Source organism: Limanda limanda, chromosome 19 (assembly GCF_963576545.1).
Source record: "Limanda limanda chromosome 19, fLimLim1.1, whole genome shotgun sequence".
NCBI lineage: Eukaryota > Metazoa > Chordata > Actinopteri > Pleuronectiformes > Pleuronectidae > Limanda > Limanda limanda.
The window spans coordinates 22,020,370-22,047,696 of record NC_083654.1 but is presented as its reverse complement, the minus strand read 5'-3'; the positions used below and the strand labels follow the sequence as shown (position 1 = coordinate 22,047,696).

At 45.6% G+C, this 27,327-nt stretch overlaps 1 protein-coding gene across 4 annotated transcripts in view; it reads left to right on the top strand.

Moving 5' to 3' along the window:
- Positions 1-25,996, top strand: part of LOC133025565 (chromodomain-helicase-DNA-binding protein 4-like) — a 29,778-nt gene extending 3,782 nt beyond the window's left edge. Inside the window, exons 3-41 of one of the 4 annotated variants that reach the window (XM_061092261.1) lie at positions 711-820; positions 1,407-1,655; positions 5,129-5,247; positions 5,911-6,179; positions 6,273-6,403; positions 6,871-7,012; positions 8,596-8,762; positions 8,970-9,200; positions 9,492-9,695; positions 9,800-10,008; positions 10,191-10,322; positions 10,408-10,507; positions 11,045-11,236; positions 12,249-12,449; positions 12,533-12,670; positions 12,893-13,014; positions 13,208-13,381; positions 13,559-13,700; positions 13,814-13,945; positions 14,137-14,254; positions 14,393-14,517; positions 14,614-14,706; positions 15,460-15,598; positions 15,691-15,890; positions 15,969-16,146; positions 16,296-16,385; positions 17,080-17,171; positions 17,249-17,382; positions 17,514-17,658; positions 17,821-17,974; positions 18,733-18,842; positions 18,957-19,245; positions 20,955-21,020; positions 21,124-21,354; positions 21,452-21,560; positions 21,705-21,837; positions 24,126-24,321; positions 24,453-24,628; positions 25,681-25,996. In XM_061092261.1, coding sequence (XP_060948244.1) covers positions 711-820; positions 1,407-1,655; positions 5,129-5,247; positions 5,911-6,179; positions 6,273-6,403; positions 6,871-7,012; positions 8,596-8,762; positions 8,970-9,200; positions 9,492-9,695; positions 9,800-10,008; positions 10,191-10,322; positions 10,408-10,507; positions 11,045-11,236; positions 12,249-12,449; positions 12,533-12,670; positions 12,893-13,014; positions 13,208-13,381; positions 13,559-13,700; positions 13,814-13,945; positions 14,137-14,254; positions 14,393-14,517; positions 14,614-14,706; positions 15,460-15,598; positions 15,691-15,890; positions 15,969-16,146; positions 16,296-16,385; positions 17,080-17,171; positions 17,249-17,382; positions 17,514-17,658; positions 17,821-17,974; positions 18,733-18,842; positions 18,957-19,245; positions 20,955-21,020; positions 21,124-21,354; positions 21,452-21,560; positions 21,705-21,837; positions 24,126-24,321; positions 24,453-24,628; positions 25,681-25,695 — 5,957 coding nt within the window. In that variant the 3' untranslated portion in view covers positions 25,696-25,996. Of the gene's footprint in view, positions 1-710; positions 821-1,406; positions 1,656-5,128; positions 5,248-5,910; positions 6,180-6,272; positions 6,404-6,870; positions 7,013-8,592; positions 8,763-8,969; positions 9,201-9,491; positions 9,696-9,799; positions 10,009-10,190; positions 10,323-10,407; positions 10,508-11,044; positions 11,237-12,248; positions 12,450-12,532; positions 12,671-12,892; positions 13,015-13,207; positions 13,382-13,558; positions 13,701-13,813; positions 13,946-14,136; positions 14,255-14,392; positions 14,518-14,613; positions 14,707-15,459; positions 15,599-15,690; positions 15,891-15,968; positions 16,156-16,295; positions 16,386-17,079; positions 17,172-17,248; positions 17,383-17,513; positions 17,659-17,820; positions 17,975-18,732; positions 18,843-18,956; positions 19,246-20,954; positions 21,021-21,123; positions 21,355-21,451; positions 21,561-21,704; positions 21,838-24,125; positions 24,322-24,452; positions 24,629-25,680 lie in introns of all 4 variants that reach the window. The other 3 variants (XM_061092259.1, XM_061092260.1, XM_061092258.1) reach the window with 3 other exon arrangements.
- The last annotated feature ends 1,331 nt before the right edge of the window (positions 25,997-27,327 follow it).

Genomic DNA, 27,327 nt, shown 5'->3' with positions numbered 1-27,327 from the left:
TTCAAGGGGGTGGGGGGGTGGGGGGGGGGGGTCGTTTTACACCCGTTGACATCCGGTGAATGTGGTCACAGCCTGGTGGTGGTGGAAAGAGAGTAGAAGGGTTTGCAGTAGAGTCTGATACGGTTAAATTAAAACCAGCTTCACACAATTTAACACACACACGTAGATATCAGTCCTTTTTATATATGATGTTTTTAATCAAGATCCATTTAATATTCTCTTCGGTGTAAAAACGTTCCGTCTCCCAAGGTTAGAGAAAGTGATAAAACATTTCTGGATCTCCCCCAAAATGTTATGAGTCCCTTCTTGGCAGATGTCCCGTCCTTCCACTAGGTAGAGTGGAAATCTGTTGTGTAGTGTTTGTGTAATCCTGCTGACAAACCAACAAGTGAACAGGGGTGAAAACATAACCTCCTGGATGGAGGGAATTATTTCACTCGTGTAGAAACCGTTTCCAAAATTGGGGAAGTGAGTTTGTGTCTGCAAACGCTTGTTTCATCCCTACAGAGATCAATGAAATATGAATATGTTCGACGTACATAAAAAAAAAAGATGCTCAGTGAAATCCTGTTGTGTTTTGTTTTCCTGTGAAATGATAACATGTACCTGTGTGTCCTGCGTCCTGTTTCCTGGAGGATATGCAAGTGTGAAGCTGACACTAACACACAACTCTGTGCATCTAAACAATGTCTCCTCTGGTGTGTGTGTAGATGACGATGAGGAGGAGATCTCGGAGAGCGAGACTCCGAAGGTGAAGAAGAAGAAAAAGGCCAAGAAGAGCCGAGAGAGTAAAGGCAGCAAGAGGCGGTCGCGCAGAGAGGTGTGTGTGTGTTTGTGTGTTTGTTGTATGTGTGTGTGGTCATAGAAAATACCGAAATAATCTGACATTATTTTATAATCCCAGGTTCAGATCCTGTTGAATAAAATCATGAACAAGTGATTAAAACCCAAAACATGATCTGCTCCTGTTCTCAGAACCGCTGAGTGTGGAAATGATCCAATGCTTTTGATTTAACATTCAGTCACTTCACACTTTAAAATCCATTTGTTTCTTTCATCACTGTTTTCTCCATCTAGTTAGATTACAGTAAAACTTAACTAATTAAATACTTGGCTGATCAGCGTTATCCAGGCTCCAGTAATAAGGTCTCAGACGTGTAGTTAGAACTTTAGAGTCTAACCACTCTGCTCGATACTAAAATTCAGTAATAAACAGTTAAATTCGTGTGTTTTTGTTTTAAATTTCACCTTTTTTCCATAGAATGAATAAATCTGTATCACGAGTCTTTACCTGGCAGTGACTAACGTGCTGATTCCCAGAGTGTGGAGGTCACTGTCCTGTCGTAGAACAACCATCTGTTCTCAGTTTGGTTGACGCCGGTCTTCTCTCTCTCTCCTGGTCCCAGGAACTCCCCGTCAGCTCCCCGGAGCACATGGACGTCGGGGGGGCGGAGGAGGTGGAGGGAGGCGTCGCGGTGCAGCGCACGGACAGCGAGGGCAGCGACTACACTCCGGGACGCAAGAAGAAGAAGAGGGCCAGCAGCGGCAAGGAGAAGAAGAGGAGCAGCTCGGGGGCCGAGAGGAGCTCCTCCAAGAAGAAAGAGCCGGAGCCCGAGCCCGAGGAAGACGATGATGATGACGATGACGACAGCTCGGTGAGAAAACCAGAGAATATGAGTGTGGCAGGGAATTTCTGAGTGTTTAGCTTTATGTTTTCATGAAGTTCCTCAACACAGACATTGTCCATTTTAACTGTTACACAAGCAGGAAGTGTTTTCTCTTGAACAAAGCATTTGCACTGTAATTAGACAGAAACCAGAGAAGTCAGAGTTGTAGTGAGTGGAGCAGTAACTGTTCTGATCCTTCCTGATGGGAAGGAGCTGCTGGTCTGTGGTGTAGCCGGCTGCAGTTTTCTCCCTGAAACTTTAAAAGTGACCTGCAGGAGCTGAGCTGTGGTGAATGAAGATCCACTGCACAAAGAGCTGCTCACCAGGAAAGTCCAGTGACTCTGTTTGAAGAACCCTGAGACGGAGAAGCTGGTTTCCTCCTCACGAACACGTCTGTTGTCGTGGTTGTTAAACACTTAAGTTTATGAGTCTCAGCTGCAGAGCTCCGGTCAGCTGGTTATTTAAATTCATATCATATTGTTCTTCCTGGGACCTTTAAGCAACACGCATGTAAAGATGAGATGAGTTCCCGAGACACCAGATATTTCTGGAATTATTAGACAAAAGATTTTGACTCGTCTGTGATGCTTTACAGTTATACATTGAAATATATAAAAGGGCTCAGCTTAAAGAATACTTCTCCATAAACATAATGCTGACGGAGACGTTCTTTTAGTCTGACTATTTTATTTGGTTGAGTAATTTCTAAAGATGCTCTTGTAGGGAAGTAACATCCATTATGGTCCCTACTGTTTCATGGCTGATATTTTGACATGTGACGTGTAAATGATAAAAAAAGACTGATGGGCCCCATTCCATTTAGCTGCTTCTGTTCCCTTGTCCCGGTGTTGTCCCCTCCGTCTCGCTCTCTGGTCTTCCTGGGTCAGTTGAGCCGAACAGCGTTTCCTGGCGTGACATGATGTCTGCTGTAGAACCCGCCCACAGCCGGTGAACCTGTAATGGAGTCGCTCGCCGTTTGACAAACAGACGTGAGATGAGAGATGGTTAAACAAAAGATCTGTTTCTGGAGGACTCTGCGCCCGGTGGCCAATAGGGGGCCTTGCATTTAATGACACATTTGCAGGGGCTGGCGAGTGGGGTGTGTTAAGTGTGTGTGTGTGTGTGCGTCTGGGGCGGGTGCGTAAGGCATATGTGCTGTTACCATGACAACCCTGCCTAGTGCGGCACCGCACTGCGCTCCTGACCCCCTTCTTTTCTCTTTTTGGTTAAATAAACCCATTTTGAGTCATTGGCCAAGATGTCCCTCAGTCCCATCTACAGGCGGAGATGTGGGTGGGGGGGGTGGAGGAGGAGGAAGGTCACGACCAGCGTCTTCGTCAAAGTGTTGCCAAAGTGGCTGAATTCTATATCTGTGCTCACTTGATCATGTGATGTCAGGGTTTTATTTATTAATACAGTACAAGAGGCAAACACTCAAGAGAGAGAGAGAGATGTGGGGGGGGGAGGGGGGGAACCATTTGCATTCATCACCAGCAGCTTGATTTCTGACAAATCGGTTCCATCTTCTCTAGTGTGAAGATTTTTCTGCTTTTTTAAATTTCATACGGATTATTTTGGGGTTTTAAAACCGATCGATCAGATTCATAAGGATCAAAGGTCAAAGCCTGGAGCTCGTTTCTAACAGATCATTTAAAATCACACCTTTTTAAATTCCATAATCGACAATTATGATCTGTTTGTTGATGACAAAACAAATCAAGTGCCTTTGTTCTACCTGAACAAAGGAGGCGACGTGTTCTCTTGAACTTTGACCTCTGGACCAGCAGCCGAGGTCTGATGAAGTCATAATAATAGTTCATAAAGCTTTTTCCAATCTGATCCAGTTGTTATGGACAGAGTTTTATGCCCCTCGGATTATAAACAGCTTCTGGGAGAACATCTTTGAGTATTGTCTGGTAAAACAACCACGTGGATCCGTGAATAATCTTACGTCAAGAGCTGCGGATGATAGATATTCACAAAGACACCAGTTGTCTTTTTGTCACATATTGAGTTATGAATCCACAGCTCTGCGTGTGTCTGCTAAACCAGGTTGTCCACCACACGTCTGTCGGCTAATCAATTGATCGGATTAGCATCGATCGCTCCACACTTACCGAGTTGAAGTGGTCTCGCGGAAACAGGTCTTGCAGCGTCTGTAATTATCTGCATTTATGTTCAATTAAATTGTCACGTCCTCTTATTTGGGTTGAATTGTTCGTTAATACGTTTCACGTGTCGACTGGAAAAAGTATTTGAACACCTGAGCTAACGACATCAACAAAAGCTTAGTGGAAACGAGGAGTTCTCCAAACTGGAGACCAGTGAATGAAAGCAGGCTGGAGGTGTGGCCTAGAGCTACGTCGTCCTGTAAAAAACAAACGCACATCTTCAGTTTGCTCCTCATGAGAAGGGTGAGAGTCGCACGAGGCAGAGAAGTGTTACAAAGTCATTTCAAAAAGTTTAGATCAGTCCGAGAAGTGGAGACGTCCCACTAAGACGACTCTAAAGGCTCATGGAGGAAGGATCAGTGAGGTAAAGAGCTGGAGGCTTAAAGGAATCACTGCAGCTGGTTCACATCTCAGACAACAGAATGAGCAAAGTGGATTCACTGCAGGATAGAGACGGGAATCAGCAGGGACCTCCCGATACGATACTATCACGATACTTAGGTGGCGATACGATATGTATTGCGATTCTGTAAGTATTGCGATTCAATATTACGATTTCCTGGGATTTCTTTTGGTTATTTTTTTTTTTTTAAATACTGGACCATGGAAAAAAGTTGAATCATACCTTCAAATACAACACAGTCAAATTCACTTAGAGCTTTACAAGTTTTATTTCAAATATTAACATTAACTTAATGACTGCCGGGCAGCCAATAGAGAAAATAAATAAAAATGTTCCCTATTATTGTATAGCCCCTGTCAACTGCACACAAACTGACAGATTAAGACATGTAAGCTACTTAGGCTACTTTTAAACAATTAATAAAAGGTAAATTAAACAGAATGAATAAAAGTTTACTTAAAATATAAACTTTGAAATAAACAAAAAGTAGGCGATTGTTGTTTGCATGTAGGCGATGCAAAGCTAGTGCTTGGGTATGTTTAGATTCTTGTGCAACAACAAGAGCTGGTCAACATGCTCTGGGGTGATGTTGCTCCCCCCATATATCCCCCCCGGTAAAAAAATTTTAAATCGTCATTCACAAGAATCGCGATTTGTAACTGGATCGATTTTTTCCCACCATCCGTACTGCAGGAAGCTCTGGAGGAGGAACGGTTCCTCATCAATACACAGACTGTTTGTTTCAGGTTCCAAAGTGTGTCACACGAGATCCTCCAGAAGAGACTCCTCCTCAGCACAGTGTCTTTGTTTGCACCTTGATGAAGAACAGGTAACATGTAAACACTTGTTATCGGTGATGCTTATTATTTCTGTTGCTTTTCCTGCAGGAGCCAAAGTCTTCATCCCAGCTGCTGGATGACTGGGGAATGGAGGACATTGACCACGTGTTCACTGAGGAAGACTACCGCTCTCTGACCAACTACAAGGCCTTCAGCCAGTTCGTCAGGTAGATGCTTTTTAATGTTTTTTAACTTTTGATATTTGTAATTTAACGTATGTTTTAAATTTTTGCCATTGGTATTGTAATTAGGGCTGGGCAAGTTAAACTCGTTTCAATCGAGTTAACTCGAGTTAACTCAATTGATGAGTTAACTCGATTAATTATTTTATCTCGCATTAACTCAGGTTTGATTATTGTTTTATTGTGAAAGTCAGGCTTTTATTTTGTGAAAGTCTGTTGCTGACTGCTGCAGAACAGGAAAAAAGAAAATAATTGGCGGATAAACAATCGAGTTAACTCATCACTTGAGTTAACTCGATTAAAACGAGTTAACTTGCCCAGCCCTAATTGTAACGTATGTTTTAAATGTTTGATATCTGTATGTATGTCTTAAATGTGGACCCCACTAAAAGTAGCTCTGTCTTAGGGTAGAGATAATGGGAATCCTTCTAAATAAACAAATGCACACACAGAGAAGAATCCCTCAGTTTACGTTTGATCAGATAAAGTCTTTTTCCTTTCTTTTAATTCTCATTTCCTTATCGACTTTGCAGACAATCCCAGTTTGTGCTGGTTTGTTTGTGAATGTGATAAACACCTGGAGCCAGTTTTTGGTTGGCACTCCCAATGTTTTGAGTACATCTCTAATCCTCTGATCCTTGTCTTCAGGCCCCTCATCGCAGCCAAGAACCCCAAGATCGCCGTGTCCAAGATGATGATGGTTCTGGGCGCCAAGTGGCGTGAGTTCAGCACCAACAACCCGCTGAGGGGAGCCGCTGCTGCCAACGCCGCCCTGGCCACCGCCAACGTACCCGCCGCCGTGGACAACATGGTGGCAGAGGTTGTCCCGATTGCCCCCCCACCTCCGCCCCCAGTAGAGCCCCCGCCGCCGCCACCTGCGCCGCCGCTCCGGAAGGCCAAGACCAAGGAAGGCAAAGGTAGAGTAGACAGGAGGAACAGAAGGGTCAAATGTTTTCCTGCTGTCTCTTAACGAAGGTTTGAGTTTGACCTATTTTCATTTTGCTCTCCAGGTCCGAACGCTCGCAAGAAGACAAAATCTACGGCGAAGCCTCAAGAGAAAAAGAATCTGGCCAAGACCAAGAAAGTGGCTCCTCTCAAAATCAAACTCGGAGGCTTCAACAGCAAAAGGAAACGCTCGTCGGTAGGAAACCTTTCCCCCCCCTGCTCCTGTCTCTCCTTTCCTTTGTTTATTTTTTTTATTTGACCTTTATTTAACCAGGAAAGTCCCATTGAGATTAAAAACCTCTTTTCCGAGGGAGTCCTGGCCAAAAGGCAGCAACAAATAACATATGTACACTCACAATATTACACTCACAACATATAAACAGAAATTAAAATGATAAAAAACAGTTACAAATAAATTAAAATTCATAAAAAACATCTGCCAGTAAAAGAAGTGGTCTGAAATGATCTCATCGTAGATTTAAATGCGTTCAAAGAAATCATTTCGGTTCATTTAAAATCTTTTTGCAGCCAGTTCCATGTGGTGGGAGCAGAGTGGACGAATGCCCTTTTTCCTGATTCAGTGCAATTTTGTGTGTCTGTGTATAATGCATCTACAGGAAAGTGTTTCTAACACAGCTGGACATGTTGTGTGTTTGTGTTCAGAGCGAAGAGGACGAGCCTGAAGTGGACAGCGACTTCGAGGACGGCAGCATGAACAGCGTCTCCGTCTCCGAGGGATCCAACAGCCGCAGCAGCCGGACCAAGAAGAAGCAGTCGTCCAAGAGCAAACCCAAGAAGAAGAAAGGTACGTGTGCACGTTTCTCACTGAGGTAAACCCCCCCCGGTTCAATCCAGTCCACTTCTTCATCGTCGTTATTAGGGGTGTCACGATACCAAACATTCAGTAGTCGGTGCCAATACCAGTAAAATAACACGATTCTCGATGCCAATTTCGATACCACGGTAAAAAAAAAGTGCATTATTTGGATGTTGTTAATGTCATATACGGTAATTCAATGTGCTTGCGCTGCGCATATACTGAGGGTTATACGGTAGTTGCGGTCGCATGTGAGTGACGCTTTGTTGTGAGACACGTTGTGCATTAAATGATACATCTGCCTCACGCCGGGTTTACACCGGACGCTGAAGCGACGCCAAAGCTCCCGTCCACTCCCATGACGCTTCAGCTTCCGGTGTAAACAACCATGTGCTGGCGCGCTAAGGATTAGCGCGGAGCGGCGGCGTTGCTTCCGTGTCCGGTGTAAACCCGGCGTCAAACGCAAAATACTTCCATACACGACTCTTTGTGCCTTTTTAATAAACAAGTCGAGGTGGAGCGAACGCTGCAGCCGCAGTTGCCGTCTTGGTTTTCAGAATGTAAAGGTCGACTGGCGCAGCACCGATGCTAATGCTAAGTTGCTAACAGCTGCTGGCATCGGAGCTCACGGTGCCTACGGTGCTTCAAACACTTGGGCATCGGCATCGTTTTGTTATGTTAGTATCGAAAGGTATCGTAGGTATCGGTTCTCGTGACATCCCTAGTCGTTATTCAGGTCTTTCTTTCCCTCTTGTCACTAATCAGCTTCAATCAGTTGTGTGTAATCTGTTGGAGCTGAACGCATCACGCCGGCTGTGTCATGCTTTATCTGGTGACTCCGAGCTGCACCTGTGCGCCCGGCTGCAGGTCCTTTCTACAGATTGAAAACTGCAGGTTAATGGTAATGGCCGAGTGCCGGGGAAAGCATTCCACAGACAAGCCTCAGTGATACGAGGTGGTTTATACACACACACACACATTAGTCACCGTGACTGAGTCAGCACAGTTTGTTATATTTAGAAGAACGACCTCTTGGTCGAGTTGACGCCTGCCGACGCATCTCCTGAAGCTGCCGTCACGAGTGAAGCTCGGCGTCATCGGGTGAATTCAGGAGGAACTGATTCACTGTGGAAATGCTTTTAATCAAAGCTCCGGTGTTTCTGTGTCGTCTGTGATGAGATTAGGGAAATAAACGGGTTTGTTGCCCATTAAATCTCCCAGAATACACACAGCATGTTGTATTTTTTAATTTGTTAAACACGACTTCATGTGAAACTTTCATGTGAGACTCTGCAGGTTGATCAGTGAACTTGTTGTCAACACGGAGGAATGAACAAAAGCGGATATTTATATTTCTGTAGAGAAGCTTTTTAATTTCAGCCTGTCGTTGTGTTGCTGAGGAAATGGGTTCATGTGAGGAGAGAGTGACTCATCAGCGGGTTTCCCCTCCGACGAGCAACCAACACCCGGCACAGCGTCGTAAACCCGGAGCCTTGATTACAGTCACGTCCTGCGTCTCTCGTTAAATGTCAAATGTGGGTCTAAGTGTTTTTTCTGCTTGGAACCAGAAGCTGAGGAGGGGGACGGGTACGAGACGGACCACCAGGACTACTGCGAGGTGTGTCAGCAGGGCGGCGAGATCATCCTGTGTGACACGTGTCCCCGGGCGTACCACATGGTCTGCCTGGACCCCGACATGGAGAAGGCTCCCGAGGGAACCTGGAGCTGCCCGCACTGCGTAAGCTTCATGTCTTTAGGAATAAGAAACTTCAACTGTGAGATATAAACATCTGAAAACGTGAATGCAGATATCGAGATGTCTGTGAATGACTCAGATCTCACTCGTTAATCAAAGGTTTAAGATTAAATCAACACCTTTTACACAGAAAAGGAACATCGTGGTTGAATTGTGTTAAATCTAAAAGCTGAAATCCTCACGTCTCAGGAGAAGGAGGGCATCCAGTGGGAGGCCCGGGAGGAGGTCTCCGAGGCCGAGGAGGACCCGGTGGAGGCCGAGATGGAGGAGGACGACCACCACATGGAGTTCTGCAGGGTCTGCAAAGACGGAGGAGAGCTGCTGTGCTGCGACTCGTGCCCCTCGTCCTACCACATCCACTGCCTCAACCCCCCCCTCCCGGAGATCCCCAACGGAGAGTGGATCTGCCCGCGCTGCACCGTGAGTCCCACCAGCAGACCCTCAAACACCTGGTCCCTGTTCCTGATCAGGAGATCCTGATGAGAAGAAGTTTCTATTGATCCAGTCGGTATTTAGCCGCTTGCTCAGCTCAGCTTGGCTTCATTAAAGGTTAAAAATACAACAATCTAAAGATAAATGGAGAACGAGCAGAGGCTCATGTAGAGACAGGTCGGGTTTAACGAATCAGAAATCCTTAAGCATTGGATTGTGAAGCTGTTGGAAGAAATGAATAAACCACGACGAATAACCTCGGCCCCTCCTCTCCTGCAGTGTGCCCCCATGAAGGGGAAGATCCAGAAGATCCTGACCTGGCGTTGGGGCGCCCCTCCCCCCCCCACACCTGTCCCACGCACCCCCGAGATGGCAGCCGACGCCCCCGACCCCTCGCCGCTGGCGGGGCGGCCGGACCGGGAGTTCTTCGCCAAGTGGTCCAACATGTCGTACTGGCACTGCTCCTGGGTCACAGAGCTGCAGGTGTGTGGGACCACCAACACACACACACACACACATGTTAAACACTCTCTGTTCTTTGTGATCATGCATGTATTTACATCTCTCACTCCCTCCCCCCCCCTCAGCTGGAGCTCCACTGCCAGGTGATGTTCAGGAACTACCAGAGGAAGAACGACATGGACGAGCCCCCGCCCATCGACTCGGGCGAAGGGGAGGAGACCAAGCATCTGAAAAGGAAAAGCAAGGACCCCATGTACGCTCAGCTGGAGGAGAAGTACCTCCGCTTCGGGATCAAGATGGAGTGGCTGATGATCCACCGCATCATCAACCACAGGTGGGCGCTCTGACGGGACTCGTCTGTCCGTCTTAAACGTAACAATTAGCAGAGATAAGAGGGAAAAAACTGTAAAAATACAACAAATCTCCTCTTGGACGTTCAGGATGTTTTTAAACTCTTAACATCGACTCATTTCTTCGTCGTATTGAACGAGTTCTCGTCTCTGCTGTGTTTTCCAGTTTGGACAGAAAGAACAACGTGCACTACCTGATCAAGTGGCGAGAGCTGTCGTACGACCAGGCCACGTGGGAGGCGGACGACATGGACGTGCCCGAGTTCGATCATTACAAAGTGCAGTACTGGCACCACAGGTCAGAACCGGTCCCACTGCTGGTCCCAGCCGAACGCCCACAGCTGCAGCCGCTGGTTTGCTAACTGTGTGTGTGTCTGTTCCAGGGAGCTGATGATGGGAGACGAGGGGAGACCCGGCAAGAAGATAAAGGTCAAAGGGCGAGTCAAGCGTCCGGACCGGCCTCCAGAGAACCCCGTCATCGACGTGAGTCCACACCGGGTTCTGCTTATTAGTACGAAATCTGAACTTAACGACTCTGAAGTTTGATTGTGTTCAAACTCGTAACAATTCAATTTGACGAGTCAGCATTCAGGTCCCTGGAACGGGGTTTGTCAGACATCCTCTGTGGCAGAATTTTTGATATTCTATTTCATTGTTATTCTATTTTATTCTATTTTATACTATTTTTATTTTATTTTTTTGGGTTTGACATTACTGAGCATTGCTTAAAGAGAGTGTGATCCAAGCATTTCATTGACAGTGACTGCTTCATGTTATCTCTGTTCATTTGACAATAACAATCTTGAATCTTGAATTTAAAGTTTGAAGAGATATTTAAAATCTTTATCTAGCAAACACAACACCAGAGTTTATTGAAAGACATTTTTCAGGAAAGAATTGTCGGCATACGAAGACTCAGCCGCGCTGGGTCTGAACCTGCAGAAACCCTGAGGCTGAGATCTGTCATTTAAATCCGTGGCCGTGTCTATAAATCTCTTTTTCTGTGGTTCCCGTTTGCAGCCGACCATAAAGTTCGAGCGCCAGCCGGACTACCTGGACAGCACGGGCGGGACCCTGCACCCCTACCAGCTGGAGGGTCTGAACTGGCTCCGCTTCTCCTGGGCTCAGGGCACCGACACCATCCTGGCTGACGAGATGGGGCTGGGCAAGACGGTGCAGACGGCCGTCTTCCTGTCCTCGCTGTACAAAGAGGTGCGTTCTAACCCCGCCCCCCACCCAACCCCGCCCCCCACCCAACCCCCCCGGCTCCACACACTGAACCTGTCTCTGGGGAAAAGCTTCTTTTCAATCCACAAACTGAAGAAGTTGTGCGTTTTGACTTTAAGTTTCTCTTCTCTGTGATTTTGATCGGTTTAGTTTCACCATCAGGTTTTCTAGACGTCACTGTGAGCCTGTCAATAAGCAGCTGGCGTCCTATTGGCCAGGAAGCGTGCAGCCATTTTGTGTAAGTCGGTGAAATCTGACGACATTAAGTTGGATTGTGAACAGTAAACATTCACAGGCTCTAATCACCTGGTAGCTACTGCCCCCTAGAGCCGGGAGTTCAGAATACACTTCCTGGCCAGCAGGCGCTCTTTTTAAAATGTTATTTGTTCTCTCACTGAATTTACACTTTTGTACAGTTTATAAACTTTTTAAAAATATAGTGAAGTTCAGAATTCAAGATTTTTGATCTGGATCTTTTTTAAAGGACAAATGACAACAGTAACAATAAGTGACCTGATCAGTTGATTTCATGATTTGTGAGATTCGTTTGTTTGGTCTTCAAGTAACTTTATAGACGGACAAAATAATCAATTTGAATTCTAACCCTTCTATTTTGACATCTCACAGGATTCATTAGTCATTTGAGGCAGTTATGCAGATTATCTCTATTGATTGTAAATAGAAAATATATATATTCATCAGTCTCGGATCTGTCTGAACAAGAGGACTCAAATCTAATTTGGGAAATGCAAATACTGAATTTTGGTTAAGTTTATTTTATGTTCCTCTTTATCTGTGATGGGCAGCTGCTGTTCTTCCACATCCGTCTGAAAAACAAGTTTATTATTATTATATTACTTTGGCGCATTGTGACGGACAATAACAAATAACTGCAGCAGTAACCGACAGAAACTGTGAAATAACCAGTTAATCATTTGAAACCCACGACCCTTGTTGTGTTGGACACGCTGAGCTCACTTCCTGTCTCCGCCTCCAGGGCCACTCCAAGGGGCCGTTCCTGGTCAGCGCGCCGCTCTCCACCATCATCAACTGGGAGCGAGAGTTTGAGATGTGGGCGCCCGACATTTACGTGGTGACGTACGTTGGCGACAAAGACAGCAGGGCCGTGATCCGAGAGAACGAGTTCTCCTACGAGGACAACGCCATCCGAGGAGGGAAGAAGGCCTCCAGGATGAAGGTGAGACGACTGACGTGCAGAATCCCATCAACTCAACAAGTCCAAACAGTTTCAACATCTTCTCTGTCGATTCGCTCCAACAGAAAGACTCGGCCGTCAAGTTCCACGTCCTGCTGACGTCCTACGAGCTGATCACCATCGACATGGCGATCCTGGGCTCCATCGACTGGGCCTGCCTGGTGGTGGACGAGGCTCACCGGCTGAAGAACAACCAGTCCAAGGTACACACACCTTCATCCCTGCTCTGGGATCATTTAGTTCAGGAGTCTGTTTTATCAACTTGTCCTTCTAAGTTTAAGATTCAATTTCAAAGCTGTGACCTCTGACTCTGATTTGTTCACGTCCTGTTAACGACCACAGTCGTAGACGTGTGTGAACCACAGGTGTGTGACCCGAGGTTCGGCTGTAACTCATGAACCTGCTCCGTGTTTCCTCTGCCACAGTTTTTCCGGGTGTTGAACAACTACCCTCTGCAGCACAAGCTGCTTCTGACTGGAACTCCTCTGCAGAACAACCTGGAGGAGCTTTTCCACTTGCTCAACTTCCTCACACCTCTGCGGTTCAGGTACGCTGCAGATTCTCCTGTATGAAATATCACATTACCCACAATAAAAACTCCCTTTTTAATCTTAATGTAGATGAATAGATTCTGTTAAGAAGCTAGATTTGGTTCGGCCACAGCCACAGAGTTCTTCATCTGCTGTCAACACTCTGTGGAGATAAGAAACTAAATCACGTCTTCCTCTCTGTGTCCACAGTAACCTGGAAGGCTTCCTGGAGGAGTTTGCTGACATCGCCAAGGAGGACCAGATCAAGAAGCTGCACGACATGCTGGGTCCGCACATGCTCAGGAGGCTGAAGGCCGACGTCTTCAAGCACATGCCCTCCAAGACCGAGCTCATCCTGCGGGTGGAGCTCAGCCCCATGCAGAAGTGAGTCACCGGGACACCATGTTGGAATATCAATAAGAATTGCAACAGAAGATGTGTGATTTGTGAATATGGGCTTTACAAATAACATCTGATTGATTGATTGACGAGAGACGATCAAAACGTTAGAATCTCGTACGACTAGACGTGTAAATTCTGTTATCTGTTTGTTCTCTGTAGGAAGTACTACAAATTCATCCTGACGAAAAACTTTGAGGCCCTGAACACCAAAGGTGGAGGGAACCAGGTTTCTCTGCTCAACGTGGTCATGGACCTGAAGAAATGCTGCAACCACCCCTACCTCTTCCCCGCGGCCGCTATGGTACAGAACCCTCCCTGTCGCAGTGAAGCGTGCTAAGAAGTAGAAGCAGAGAGGATAGCAGACACTTTAGAGTTCACACAGCCTGAATGTTTGATTGGTTCCCCCCCCGACAGGAAGCTCCAAAGATGCCCAACGGGATGTACGACGGCGGCGCCCTGGTTAAAGGCGCCGGGAAACTGACGCTGCTGCAGAAGATGATGAGGAAGCTGAAGAACGGAGGACACAGAGTTCTTATCTTCTCACAGGTACGACAAAATATCATGATATCAAAAATCTAAGGGACCAAAGTGAAAAACTAATTTATAATGAACAAATTGATGTTTGTTCAGGTTTATCTTCTTTTCTGCAAAGACTCCAAGCTTTAAAATATTCTTCATTCTTTTTATTCATTACTAAATACACAAGACTTCACAAAGCGTCTCCTCTGTGTCTGTAGATGACCAAGATGTTGGACCTGCTGGAGGATTTCCTGGAGAACGAGGGCTACAAGTACGAGAGGATTGACGGAGGGATCACCGGCGGGATGAGACAGGAAGCCATCGATCGCTTCAACGGTGAGACGGGAACCATCACGCCATCGATCCTGTGATTTAATCAGTGCTTCGTCCTTTGTCTTTGACTCCAAATGAAAACTGTGACTCTCTTCTTATATATATAAATATACTGACCTTGCTTTGTCTCCTCCCCCTCAGCTCCTGGAGCCCAGCAGTTTGCCTTCCTGCTCTCAACGCGAGCCGGAGGTCTGGGGATCAACTTGGCCACGGCCGACACCGTGGTGATCTACGACTCGGACTGGAACCCTCACAACGACATCCAGGTACGTGCTTTAGATCCAGTGTTTCTATCTGGTTCACATGTGAAGCTTGGTTGTGTTGTGTGTTAACAACGTCTCTAACCTGCTCCTCTTGTTCAGGCCTTCAGCCGAGCTCATCGTATCGGTCAGAACAAGAAGGTGATGATCTACCGCTTCGTTACCAAGGCGTCTGTGGAGGAGAGGATCACTCAGGTAACCACCACTTCTTCTCTTTTACAACGACCTCGGCTTTTTACGGTGCAAATCTGTAACTACAGGGTATTGGCTCCGTCTGTGACCCGCCTGTGGCTGAATAATAAACCAGGAAACCACAGTTCTATCTGCAACAAACTACACACACCCAGAGATCCATGAATTATTCTCTGAGACATAAGTGACCAGATTTTCGGCGAACGTTAGAGACGGAAACATGTTAAAGGGACTCTTACCTTTGTTGCATTTTTACACTTTTTTTGGATAAGGTTAAATTGGTATTAATAAGGTAATGACACTCTAAAATGCAAGACAGACCCACCAGGAGTAAAAACAAACAATTATTTCACTCTCATAATATTTAGTGAAAACTTCAACCAATAAAATTCTTCGGACCGAAGGACCTCATTGGCCGACAGACCTGTCTGTTTGCTGCATGGACATGCAGGTTTTCCGTCTGCTTCTTGTGGCGCATTCGGGCCCGTCATCATATGTGAATGTAAATGTATATAACTTACCGAATCCATTGCTTTGGTAAACAAAAACTCACGTGCGTGCGCGGAGGCAGTAGGTTGTAATCTGCTTGTAAATAAAGTTTCTTCAAAAAAACACCGCGGATGGGAACGAGGGGGTGGGGCATTGGAGGAAGGCTGGATGATTTGAATGTGCTGTAATTCTCAAATGCAACAAAGGTAAGAGTCCCTTTTAAACTTGTGATCTTCTGACCCGTGTTCTCCTCCCGCCTCCATCCAGGTCGCCAAGAAGAAGATGATGCTGACTCACCTGGTGGTCAGACCTGGACTCGGATCCAAGACCGGCTCCATGTCCAAACAGGAGCTGGACGACATCCTCAAGTTCGGAACCGAGCAGCTGTTCAAGGACGAGTTGGAGGGTGAGGATGGATTTCAGATCCTCGGGAACAAGAGGTTCTAATGAAAGAAACGCGGATCATTGAGATTTGAACTGATGTGTCTTTGTCTTCAGGTTTCCACAGGGCTACCAACAAGGATTATGTGGCCACCCCCGAGGACAGCAGCATCATTCACTACGACGACAAGGCCATCGACCGCCTGCTGGACCGAGACCAGAACGCCGACACGGACGACACGGAGCTGCAGAGCATGAACGAGTACCTGAGCTCCTTCAAGGTGGCTCAGTACGTGGTCAAGGACGAGGAGGAGGAGGTGAGCAGCTGGTCCGCGTCTCCTTCACTATGTCCCCCGTCCCGTCCTCCCTCTCACGTCTTTTCCCCGTCCGCTCAGGAGGAGGAGGTGCAGCGGGAGATCATCAAGCAGGAGGAGAGCGTGGATCCGGACTACTGGGAGAAGCTGCTGCGCCACCACTACGAGCAGCAGCAGGAGGATCTGGCCCGGAACCTCGGCAAAGGCAAACGGATCCGCAAGCAGGTCAACTACAACGACGGGTCTCAAGAAGACCGAGGTAGGAGAGGTACTTCGTCCAAATCAGATACACATCACACTCATCTATTCAAACATATTCACTGCACAGCTGCCGTCGGTCTGTCAAGCAGGAGTCGTTTAGTTTGTGACTCTGGTTTGAATCCATCGTTTTTTATCTTTCTCTCAAAGCTGATTGGCAGGATGACCAATCCGACGGCCAATCGGATTACTCTGTGGCCTCCGAGGAAGGAGACGAGGACTTTGACGAGCGATCAGAAGGTGAGGACAGTTTGAAGTGATATCTAATAAATAAAATAACATCTGGAGCCTCTGGTTTAGTTTTATCATCTAAATGCAGAATAAACAAAAACAAGATTCAAAAAAAGACAAAGACACAGAAACTGTAAAGATTCATCAACTTAAAAATAAAAAACCGACTCAGCCGAGCATCATTTTTCATCCGTGTAATCTCTGCAGGGTTCGTACGGTCATGGAAAACCTGGAAAAGTCCTGGAATTTTAAAATGTGTTTTTCCAGGCCTGGAAAATTCATGGAAAAAAATAATCTTCCAAAAGTTTTGGAAAAGTCATGGAAATTTGTTATATTCATATTTTCATGTCGTTCATTTTAGGGATGGGCATAATTAATAAACGATCGATTTAGACAATTTAATATAGTGCCCATCCCTAGTTCATTTACGCTTTACGAGTTTTAAATAATTCATATGCTTTTAAAGAAATACGCTCAAAATAAAAGCAGGCATACTTGGGTTTGTGTCATTTAAGGTTTACTGTATGCCTTGGAATTCTCATTGTTAGTTTGAATTCAACATTTTGTCACTTTTTCGTGTACACACCGAGATTTCACAAAATGTTCGGTCATGGAAATTTGGTTTAAAGTTATTGAAAAGTCATGGAAATCCATTGGTCAAAATGTGTATGAACCCTGTCTCTGGAACTCGTTTCCTCTGCAGCCAACTCCCGCAGGCCCAACAGGAAGGGCCTCAGGAACGACAAAGACAAACCACTGCCCCCCCTGCTGGCCAGGGTGGGAGGCAACATCGAGGTGAGCGGCTCGGCTCCCGACCGTCTGATACGATTCTAAAGTGACTGTCCTGTGTCTGAAGTTCTCTCTCTCTCCAGGTGTTGGGTTTCAACTCTCGGCAGAGGAAGGCCTTCCTGAACGCAGTGATGCGTTATGGGATGCCTCCCCAGGACGCCTTCACCACCCAGTGGCTGGTCCGAGACCTGCGAGGGAAGTCTGAGAAGGAGTTCAAGTAAGAACCATCCTCCAGAAACACGTGACTTTTAAAATATCGCCTAAATGCCCCGTGACTGCCCCCTGCTGGAGACTCTGCTCATCTTAACCCCCTCTCTCTCTCTCTCTCTCTCTCTCTCTCTCTGCCAGGGCCTACGTCTCTCTGTTCATGCGTCACCTCTGCGAACCCGGAGCTGACGGCGCCGAGACCTTCGCAGACGGCGTCCCCAGGGAAGGGTTGTCACGGCAACATGTCCTCACCCGTATCGGCGTGATGTCGCTTATTCGAAAGAAGGTAAAAAGAACATCAGACTTTAGTTTGACACCTGGACACACGGTGGATTTATCGATTTAGATTTATCGATTATAAAGTTTGAAGTTAATTCACTATTTGATGAATGACTGATATATTCTTTTACTGTCGGTACTAAGTGGATTTTCTCGGCTCGTCTTCCAGGTGCAGGAGTTTGAGCACGTGAACGGTCAGTGGTCGATGCCGTGGATGGCCGAGCTGGAGGAGAACAAGAGGGCGGCGGCTCAGCCCGAGTCGCCCGGGAAAACCCCGTCCACCGGAACCCCGGCCGACACACAACCCAACACTCCTGCTCCAGGTAACACACACACACACACACACACACACACACACACACACACGAGTCACTCTGCAACACTGGAATCAGCAGGGACCTCCCGATACGATACTATCACGATACTTAGGTGGAGATACGATATGTATTGCGATTCGATATTACGATTTCCTGGGATTTCTTTTGGTTATTTTTTTTTTTTTTTTAAATACTGAACCATGGAAAAATATTGAATCATATCTTCAAATACAACACAGTCAAATTCACTTAGAACTTTACAAGTTTTATTTCAAATATTAACATTAACTTAATGACTGCTGGGCAGCCAATAGAGAAAATAAATAAAAATGTGCCCTATTATTGTATAGCCCGTCAACTGCACACAAACTGACAGATTAAGAAATGTAAGCCACTTAGGCTACTTTTAAACAATAAATAAAAGGTAAATTAAATAGAATGGATCAAAGTTTACTTTGCATGTAGGCGATGCAAAGCTAGTGCTTGGGTATGTTTAGATTCTTGTGCAAAAACAAGAGCTGGTCAACATGCTCTGGGGTGATGTTGCTCCCCCCATATATCCCCCCCGGTATAAACCAATAAATATGTTTAAAAAAATCGATTTGGGAGGCAGCATGGCGATTTTAAAATTAACAAGAATCGCGATTTGTAACTGAATCGATTTTCCCCCTCAATCAGCATTTTCACTGTAAATTAGTCTCTTTACTAAAGGTTTCTTGATGGAATGTAAATATAAATATACTAATCAAGTCTGTTTGTTTCAGTTGACGTGTCGATAACGAACGAGGAGGCTCTGAAGGAAGGAGAGAAGGAGGTGAAGAAAGAGCTCGAGGCAGAAAAGAACAGCAAGGAGCCGCTGAAGGTGACTGACGAGGTGAGACTCAAACTTTCTTATTCCTACTCTCTGAATTTAAAAGGTAGAAGAGGAGAAAGTCCCCCCCCCCCCCCCCCCCGTGTGTCTCTAAATGCGTCTCTGCGTCGGCTGCAGGTCATCGCCATTCCAGACGATGACGAGAAGAGTCCGGCAGCAGCAGCAGCGGAGGAAGAGGGGAAGAAGAAGAACGGGGAGGAGCCTATGGAAACGGACAAACCGACCAAAGCAGAAGCCGAGGCCGTGAAGGAGAAGGAGGGCGAGACGGAGGAGAAGAAGGAGAAAGAGAAGGAGAAGGAAGGCGAGAGCGAGAAGAAAAGTCCGGAGGCAGCGGAGGAAACAAAGTCTCCTTCAGAGGAGAAGACGGACGCGGCAGAGGTCAAACCCGAGGACCTGGAGGTCAAAGGTGAAACACTAGACTTTTAAAGTTTACTTCAAGGCATCAAATCCCAGATTTTCTCCTTCACTGTGGACCTGTACAACACTCTGCTCCTTATACACTGACTTCACATCATATGTGATATGTGTTCATATAAACCATATTGATATTATATATCATTTTATACAATAATATTGTCTTTTGCACACTCTGTCTACATATTCTTACACTCATAGTATATTATATTATCTATTGTATAGTCAAATACTTATATTTATACCTCTACTATATATTATATCATACCCTCTGTACATTCTTTGTATATATAAGTCTATATACACATATTTATACATGTGTACATGTTATAATTATAATTACTATTATTATATTACTACTATTACTGTTATTATATATACTGTTGCTGCCATTATTACTATATACTGCTATTATATTGGTATAATTACTATCATATATAAATATATATTATGTTGTAATATATACTATATATACTGTACTATTTTTATATACTGTGTAACAATAACATTACCATCATATCATCAGTACTATTACCATCATCTTGCCACTGCACCTTATCTACCTATTTATCTTGTGTTTCTGTTTTCTATCTATCTATCTATCTATCTATCTATCTATCTATCTATCTATCTATCTATCTATCTATCTATCTATCTATCTATCTATCTATCTATCTATCTATCTATCTATCTATCTATCTATCTATCTATCTATCTATCTATCTATCTATCTATCTATCTATCTATCTATCTATCTATCTATCTATCTATCTATCTATCTATCTATCTATCTATCTATCTATCTATCTATCTATCTATCTATCTATCTATCTATCTATCTATCTATCTATCTATCTATCTATCTATCTATCTATCTATCTATCTATCTATCTATCTATCTATCTATCTATCTATCTATCTATCTATCTATCTATCTATCTATCTATCTATCTATCTATCTATCTATCTATCTATCTATCTATCTATCTATCTATCTATCTATCTATCTATCTATCTATCTATCTATCTATCTATCTATCTATCTATCTATCTATCTATCTATCTATCTATCTATCTATCTATCTATCTATCTATCTATCTATCTATCTATCTATCTATCTATCTATCTATCTATCTATCTATCTATCTATCTATCTATCTATCTATCTATCTATCTATCTATCTATCTATCTATCTATCTATCTATCTATCTATCTATCTATCTATCTATCTATCTATCTATCTATCTATCTATCTATCTATCTATCTATCTATCTATCTATCTATCTATCTATCTATCTATCTATCTATCTATCTATCTATCTATCTATCTATCTATCTATCTATCTATCTATCTATCTATCTATCTATCTATCTATCTATCTATCTATCTATCTATCTATCTATCTATCTATCTATCTATCTATCTATCTATCTATCTATCTATCTATCTATCTATCTATCTATCTATCTATCTATCTATCTATCTATCTATCTATCTATCTATCTATCTATCTATCTATCTATCTATCTATCTATCTATCTATCTATCTATCTATCTATCTATCTATCTATCTATCTATCTATCTATCTATCTATCTATCTATCTATCTATCTATCTATTGTAATTATACATTTCAGAATCTTGTGGTTGTGATCTGAAAAAAAAGTTTTTAAAAGTTTTTGAATCTGTCTTTGCAGCGGAAGAAAAGAAAGAAGACAAGACAGAAAAGATGGATACAACAGCGGCTGCAGACGAGAAGAAAGGTTCTTCACTCTGTTCATATTTCAAACATTTCAAACAGGAACAAGAATCATTTGATCGATGAGATTTCTGTTCTTTAAATGAATCGTGTGTTTCCTCACGCAGCCTCAGATACGAAGGAGGAGAAGGAGAATCCGAAAGAGGAGGCGTCGCCCAAACTGCCGAACGGCGAGAGCAAGGAGGCCGCCCCCCCCGCTGCCACTGCCGCCGCCGCTGCCACTCCCGCTGCTGCCCCGACCCCCCCCGCTGCCGCTGCTGCTGCTGCAGCCGTCAGCGAGGAGAAGAAGAAGGCGAAGACCAGGTTCATGTTCAACATCGCAGACGGAGGATTCACAGGTACACACACACACACACACACACACACACACACACACACACACAGAAACCCGTTGTGTTGTGGTTGTGTTGCTGACGTGCTCTCCCTCTCTCTCAGAGCTGCACTCCTTGTGGCAGAACGAGGAGCGTGCTGCCACGGTGACCAAGAAAACCAACGAGATCTGGCACCGTCGCCATGACTACTGGCTGCTGGCCGGCATCATACAGTATCCTCTTCCATCATCAGTGGCGTTGGCGTAACAGACGCTTGTTTGTGTTTGAGTCCATCTGTCGAGCGCCGGCCGGGGTTTTTAAAAACGTGTTCGACTTGTTGTTGTTGTTGTTGTTGCCCTTGACCGCGGCGCCCGCAGACACGGCTACGCTCGCTGGCAGGACATCCAGAACGACGTGAAGTTCGCCATCCTCAACGAGCCCTTCAAGGGCGAGATGAACCGAGGGAACTTCCTGGAAATCAAGAACAAGTTCCTCGCCAGACGCTTCAAGGTACGAGCGAGTGGTCGGTTGCTTAGTAACCATCAACAGTGATGGGGGGGGGGAAGCAGGAGGAGGTATTTCTTTACTGTGGAGCTGTTTCTGACAGGAAGTGTTAGCAATGGAGTCGAGTCATGTGACTGATGATAACCAATCAGGACGAGAACGTGGGCGTCACTTTCTGTTCGTCCAGAAGAAAACACAAACCCAGAGTTTTCAAACTAGAACGAAACAACACAAGACTTTACAGAAGTGACACAAGCTCCGATGACGAATCTGGAAACTGTGGCGTCGGGTGGACGTAGCACGTAACCATAGCAACAGTGATTTGTAATGGTGTAGCCTCAGGTCTGATTTAAGCTTTTCTTATATAAACGGCAACAAACCAGAAGAGTAAAACCAGTACAGCCTGTTGGTGTCGCTCCTGTTCGATGGCGTTGCCTCCTCTTTGACTCCTCCTCTGACTCCTCCTCTCTGACTCCTCCTCTCTGACTCCTCCTCACTGACTCCTCCTCTCTGACTCCTCCTCGCTGACTCCTCCTCTCTGACTCCTCCTCTGACTCTTCCTCTTTGACTCCTCCTCTGACTCCTCCTCTCTGACTCCTCCTCTCTGACTCCTCCTCACTGACTCCTCCTCTCTGACTCCTCCTCGCTGACTCCTCCTCTCTGACTCCTCCTCTGACTCTTCCTCTCTGACTCCTCCTCTCTGACTCTTCCTCTCTGACTCCTCCTCTCTGACTTCTCCTCTGACTCTTCCTCTCTGACTCCTCCTCTCTGACTCTTCCTCTCTGACTCTTCCTCTATGACTCCTCCTCTCTGACTCCTCCTCTCTGACTCCTCCTCTGACTCCTCCTCTGACTCCTCCTCTCTGACTCCTCCTCTCTGACTCCTCCTCTCTGACTCCTCCTCTTTGATCCTTGCTTACTCCTCCTCCTCTGACTCCTCCTCTCTGACTCCTCCTCTCTGACTCTTCCTCTCTGACTCTTCCTCTCTGACTCTTCCTCTCTGACTCTTCCTCTCTGACTCTTCCTCTCTGACTCCTCCTCTCTGACTCCTCCTCTCTGACTCTTCCTCTCTGACTCCTCCTCTGACTCCTCCTCTCTGACTCCTCCTCTCTGACTCCTCCTCTTTGATCCTTGCTTACTCCTCCTCCTCTGACTCCTCCTCTCTGACTCCTCCTCTCTGACTCTTCCTCTCTGACTCTTCCTCTCTGACTCTTCCTCTCTGACTCTTCCTCTCTGACTCCTCCTCTCTGACTCCTCCTCTGACTCTTCCTCTCTGACTCCTCCTCTCTGACTCCTCCTCTCTGACTCTTCCTCTCTGACTCTTCCTCTCTGACTCTTCCTCTCTGACTCCTCCTCTAACTCTTCCTCTCTGACTCCTCCTCTCTGACTCCTCCTCTCTGACTCCTCCTCTCTGACTCCTCCTCTCTGACTCCTCCTCTTACTCTTCCTCTCTGACTCTTCCTCTCTGACTCTTCCTCTCTGACTCTTCCTCTCTGACTCCTCCTCTCTGACTCCTCCTCTCTGACTCCTCCTCTCTGACTCCTCCTCTTTGATCCTTGCTTACTCCTCCTCCTCTCTGACTCCTCCTCTCTGACTCCTCCTCTCTGACTCTTCCTCTCTGACTCTTCCTCTCTGACTCCTCCTCTAACTCTTCCTCTCTGACTCCTCCTCTCTGACTCCTCCTCTCTGACTCCTCCTCTTACTCTTCCTCTCTGACTCTTCCTCTCTGACTCTTCCTCTCTGACTCTTCCTCTCTGACTCTTCCTCTCTGACTCTTCCTCTCTGACTCTTCCTCTCTGACTCTTCCTCTCTGACTCTTCCTCTCTGACTCCTCCTCTCTGACTCCTCCTCTCTGACTCCTCCTCTCTGACTCCTCCTCTTTGATCCTTGCTTACTCCTCCTCCTCTCTGACTCCTCCTCTCTGACTCCTCCTCTCTGACTCCTCCTCTCTGACTCTTCCTCTCTGACTCTTCCTCTCTGACTCCTCCTCTAACTCTTCCTCTCTGACTCCTCCTCTCTGACTCCTCCTCTCTGACTCCTCCTCTGACTCTTCCTCTCTGACTCTTCCTCTCTGACTCTTCCTCTCTGACTCTTCCTCTCTGACTCCTCCTCTAACTCTTCCTCTCTGACTCCTCCTCTCTGACTCCTCCTCTCTGACTCTTCCTCTCTGACTCTGACTCCTCCTCTCTGACTCCTCCTCTCTGACTCCTCCTCTCTGACTCCTCCTCTCTGACTCCTCCTCGCTCACTCCTCCTCTCTGACTCCTCCTCTCTGACTCCTCCTCCTCTCTTCCAGCTGTTGGAGCAGGCGCTGGTGATCGAGGAGCAGCTGCGCCGCGCCGCCTACCTCAACATGTCGGAGGACCCCTCCCACCCCTCCATGGCGCTCAACACGCGCTTCAGCGAGGTGGAGTGTCTGGCCGAGTCGCACCAGCACCTCAGCAAAGAGTCCATGTCCGGGAACAAGCCGGCCAACGCCGTCCTGCACAAAGGTAACCACGGTAACCGAGGAGACGGAGAGTCTGATGGTCAATCTGCTGCGACTGGTCCTCATCGCTCGCCCTCTCTCTCTCTCGCCCTCTCTCTCTCTCGCCCTCTCTCTCTCGCCCTCTCTCTCTCTCAGTGCTGAAGCAGCTGGAGGAGCTGCTGAGTGACATGAAGGCCGACGTCACCCGTCTCCCGGCAACCATCGCCCGGATACCGCCGGTCGCCGTGCGGCTGCAGATGTCCGAGAGGAACATCCTGAGCCGGCTGGCGAGCCGAGGGCCCGAGACACAGACACAGGCACAGACACAACAGGTAACACACACACACACACACACACAGGCACAGACACAACAGGTAACACACACACACAGACAACAGGTAGCACACACAGACACACACACAACAGGTAACACACACACAGACACACACAGACACAACAGGTAACACACACACACACAGAAACACACACACACAGACACAACAGGTAACACACACAACAGGTAACACACACACAGACACAACAGGTAACACACACACACACACACATACACACAACAGGTAACACACACTCACACAGGCACAGACACAACAGGTAACACACACAGACACAAAAACACACACAGACACACACACAACAGGTAGCACACGCACACACAGACATACAGGCACAGACACAACAGGTAACACAAACACAGAAACACACACACAGACACAACAGGTAACACACACACACACAGAAACAAAAACACACACAGACACAACAGGTAACACACACACACACAGGCACAGACACAACAGGAAACACACACACACACAACAGGTAACACAGACACACACAGACACAGACACAACAGGTAACACACACACACAGACGCAGGCACAGACACAACAGGTAATACACACACACACACACACACACACAGAAACACACACCTAGACACAACAGGTAACACACACACAGACAAACTCACAGACACACACACACACTGAAGTTGTTGTCACAGTTTGGGTTTTTTCAAAACACTTTTTTTAACAGTTTGATAAACTTTATTTACAGGTTAATGTTTACATCTGAAAACTAATATTAATTTTGTCAAGTTCCTCCGAGAACATTTTCATGTTACTGAAGACGTTCAAATAAAAGTAGAAGATGAGTTATTTTAATGTCTCGTCTTTAACCGATTAGCTTTCAGAGGTCAAAGGTCACAGTGATCGACCACATGCTCGTACTTCTTGTTCTAACTTTGAATACCTTTATTAACAAAGATTTATGATACGATAACTGAAGTTGAAGTTGTGTAGAGTATTTGTTGGTCCTTGACTGTGTCGTTTCTCAGAGTTGTAACGTCTGGTTTCTTCTTCAGATGTCGCAGCAGTAAACTCGACTCGGCTCTTTACCTCGGAACCGCCCCTGCCTCACCTCCACATTCCTGATTGGTGCACAGCAGAATGACGGACAGCGCGCCCAAGCTTGACACCACGCCCAGACCACGCCCCCCCACCCGCCCCCCCCTCTCCCAAACAGACTTTACAGAGTTTTTCTGGACGATCGATTCCCCCTCCCCCCCCTCCTGACCCACAAGTTTGAGGCGGTGGACAGAAAAGCTATTTTATTTTTTTTCCTCCTTTTTTCAATTTCTGTATTAATATTATTGATATAATGTTATTATGATGTTTTTTTGGGACCTAAATAAAAAATAAAAAAAACAAATTAATTACTTGTTCTGTACGGAAGCCCTGAACGCACATGGGATCATACATTTTATTTATTTAATTTTTTAACATACATATTTAAGAAGTTATTACATTTTGATTTCCTCTGTTTTCCTGAGATCTTGGGGAAAAAGAGTAAATCAAATGTGTACTTAAATTAGTTTTATTCTCAAGCAGAATCCAATAAAAAACACACACACACGCTACATTTCTTTTGCAAATATGAGTTTATTTGATCCCAGCTCACAATCAGAATCACCTCAACATGTCTCTGTGTCATTTACAGTATGAAACTTCTCTCTTCATAATCCATCCTTTAATATCTACAGCCTCTCGTAGACGATTAAAACTACACTCACCAAACATTCTTCTTGTGAACAATCTACACAGACGGTTCAGAACGAAGCATCAAGTTTCACATTCAAACCACAGAAACTACGAGAGGACGTCGGGTTGATTCACGAGACGATTTCAGATAAAACCAGGAGAGTAAACATCAGTGAAAAGGACAAACGGAGAAATGGAAATGATTGATTTATGGAGGATTTCTGCTCTTAGTGGAAATACAGCTGTAGCAGTTCCAACACTGACAGCAAGGGGGCAGCAAGTACAACACAGACATGAGGAGGAAGAGAAATTAACTTGTGTTTAAAATAATGTTCAGTGATGATTCACAGCAAGAAAAACTGTCCATCAAAACGAAATTAACATATATGTGACATGTCATATTTCATACAATACAAAGGTTTTTCCTTTATTTCTCTTCTACAGCTGTTTTCAAAATCAGCCGTTTAACACAAAATAAGTAATGTGGAGATTTCAAATTCATATTTAAGTCTTGTTGCTGGACCTTCAGCCTCTTTATCAACACACAACTCAAGAGCAGAAATCTGAGGAGGAGCAAATTGATCATTTAATTTGACTCAAGTTTTTAGGTTTTCTCAATTTCTTAAATTAACTACGGACGACTTCTTGAAGGCGTTTGTCTCTTCGATCTTCAAATCTTTGATCTGCCGTCGTTCGGTTTCATTTTCGCGGCCACAAGATGGCGACATTTGTTACTGGGATACGATCCGAAACTTGCAGAAAGAAAAGAAACCGTCCTTACGCAGTGAGCGCCCCCTTCTGGTCCTCGTCAGCATTACATCCTCCTGCTGTTCAGCTGAGAAACCTGGAGGCACTGGAGCACATTTCAGATCATGCATGAAGGTTTGTGGGGAAGGTGTCGGTGAGGAAGAGGAGGAGGAGGAGGAGGAAGAGGCTGAATTTGGTTGAGTCGGTGTTTGTCGGTGAAGACT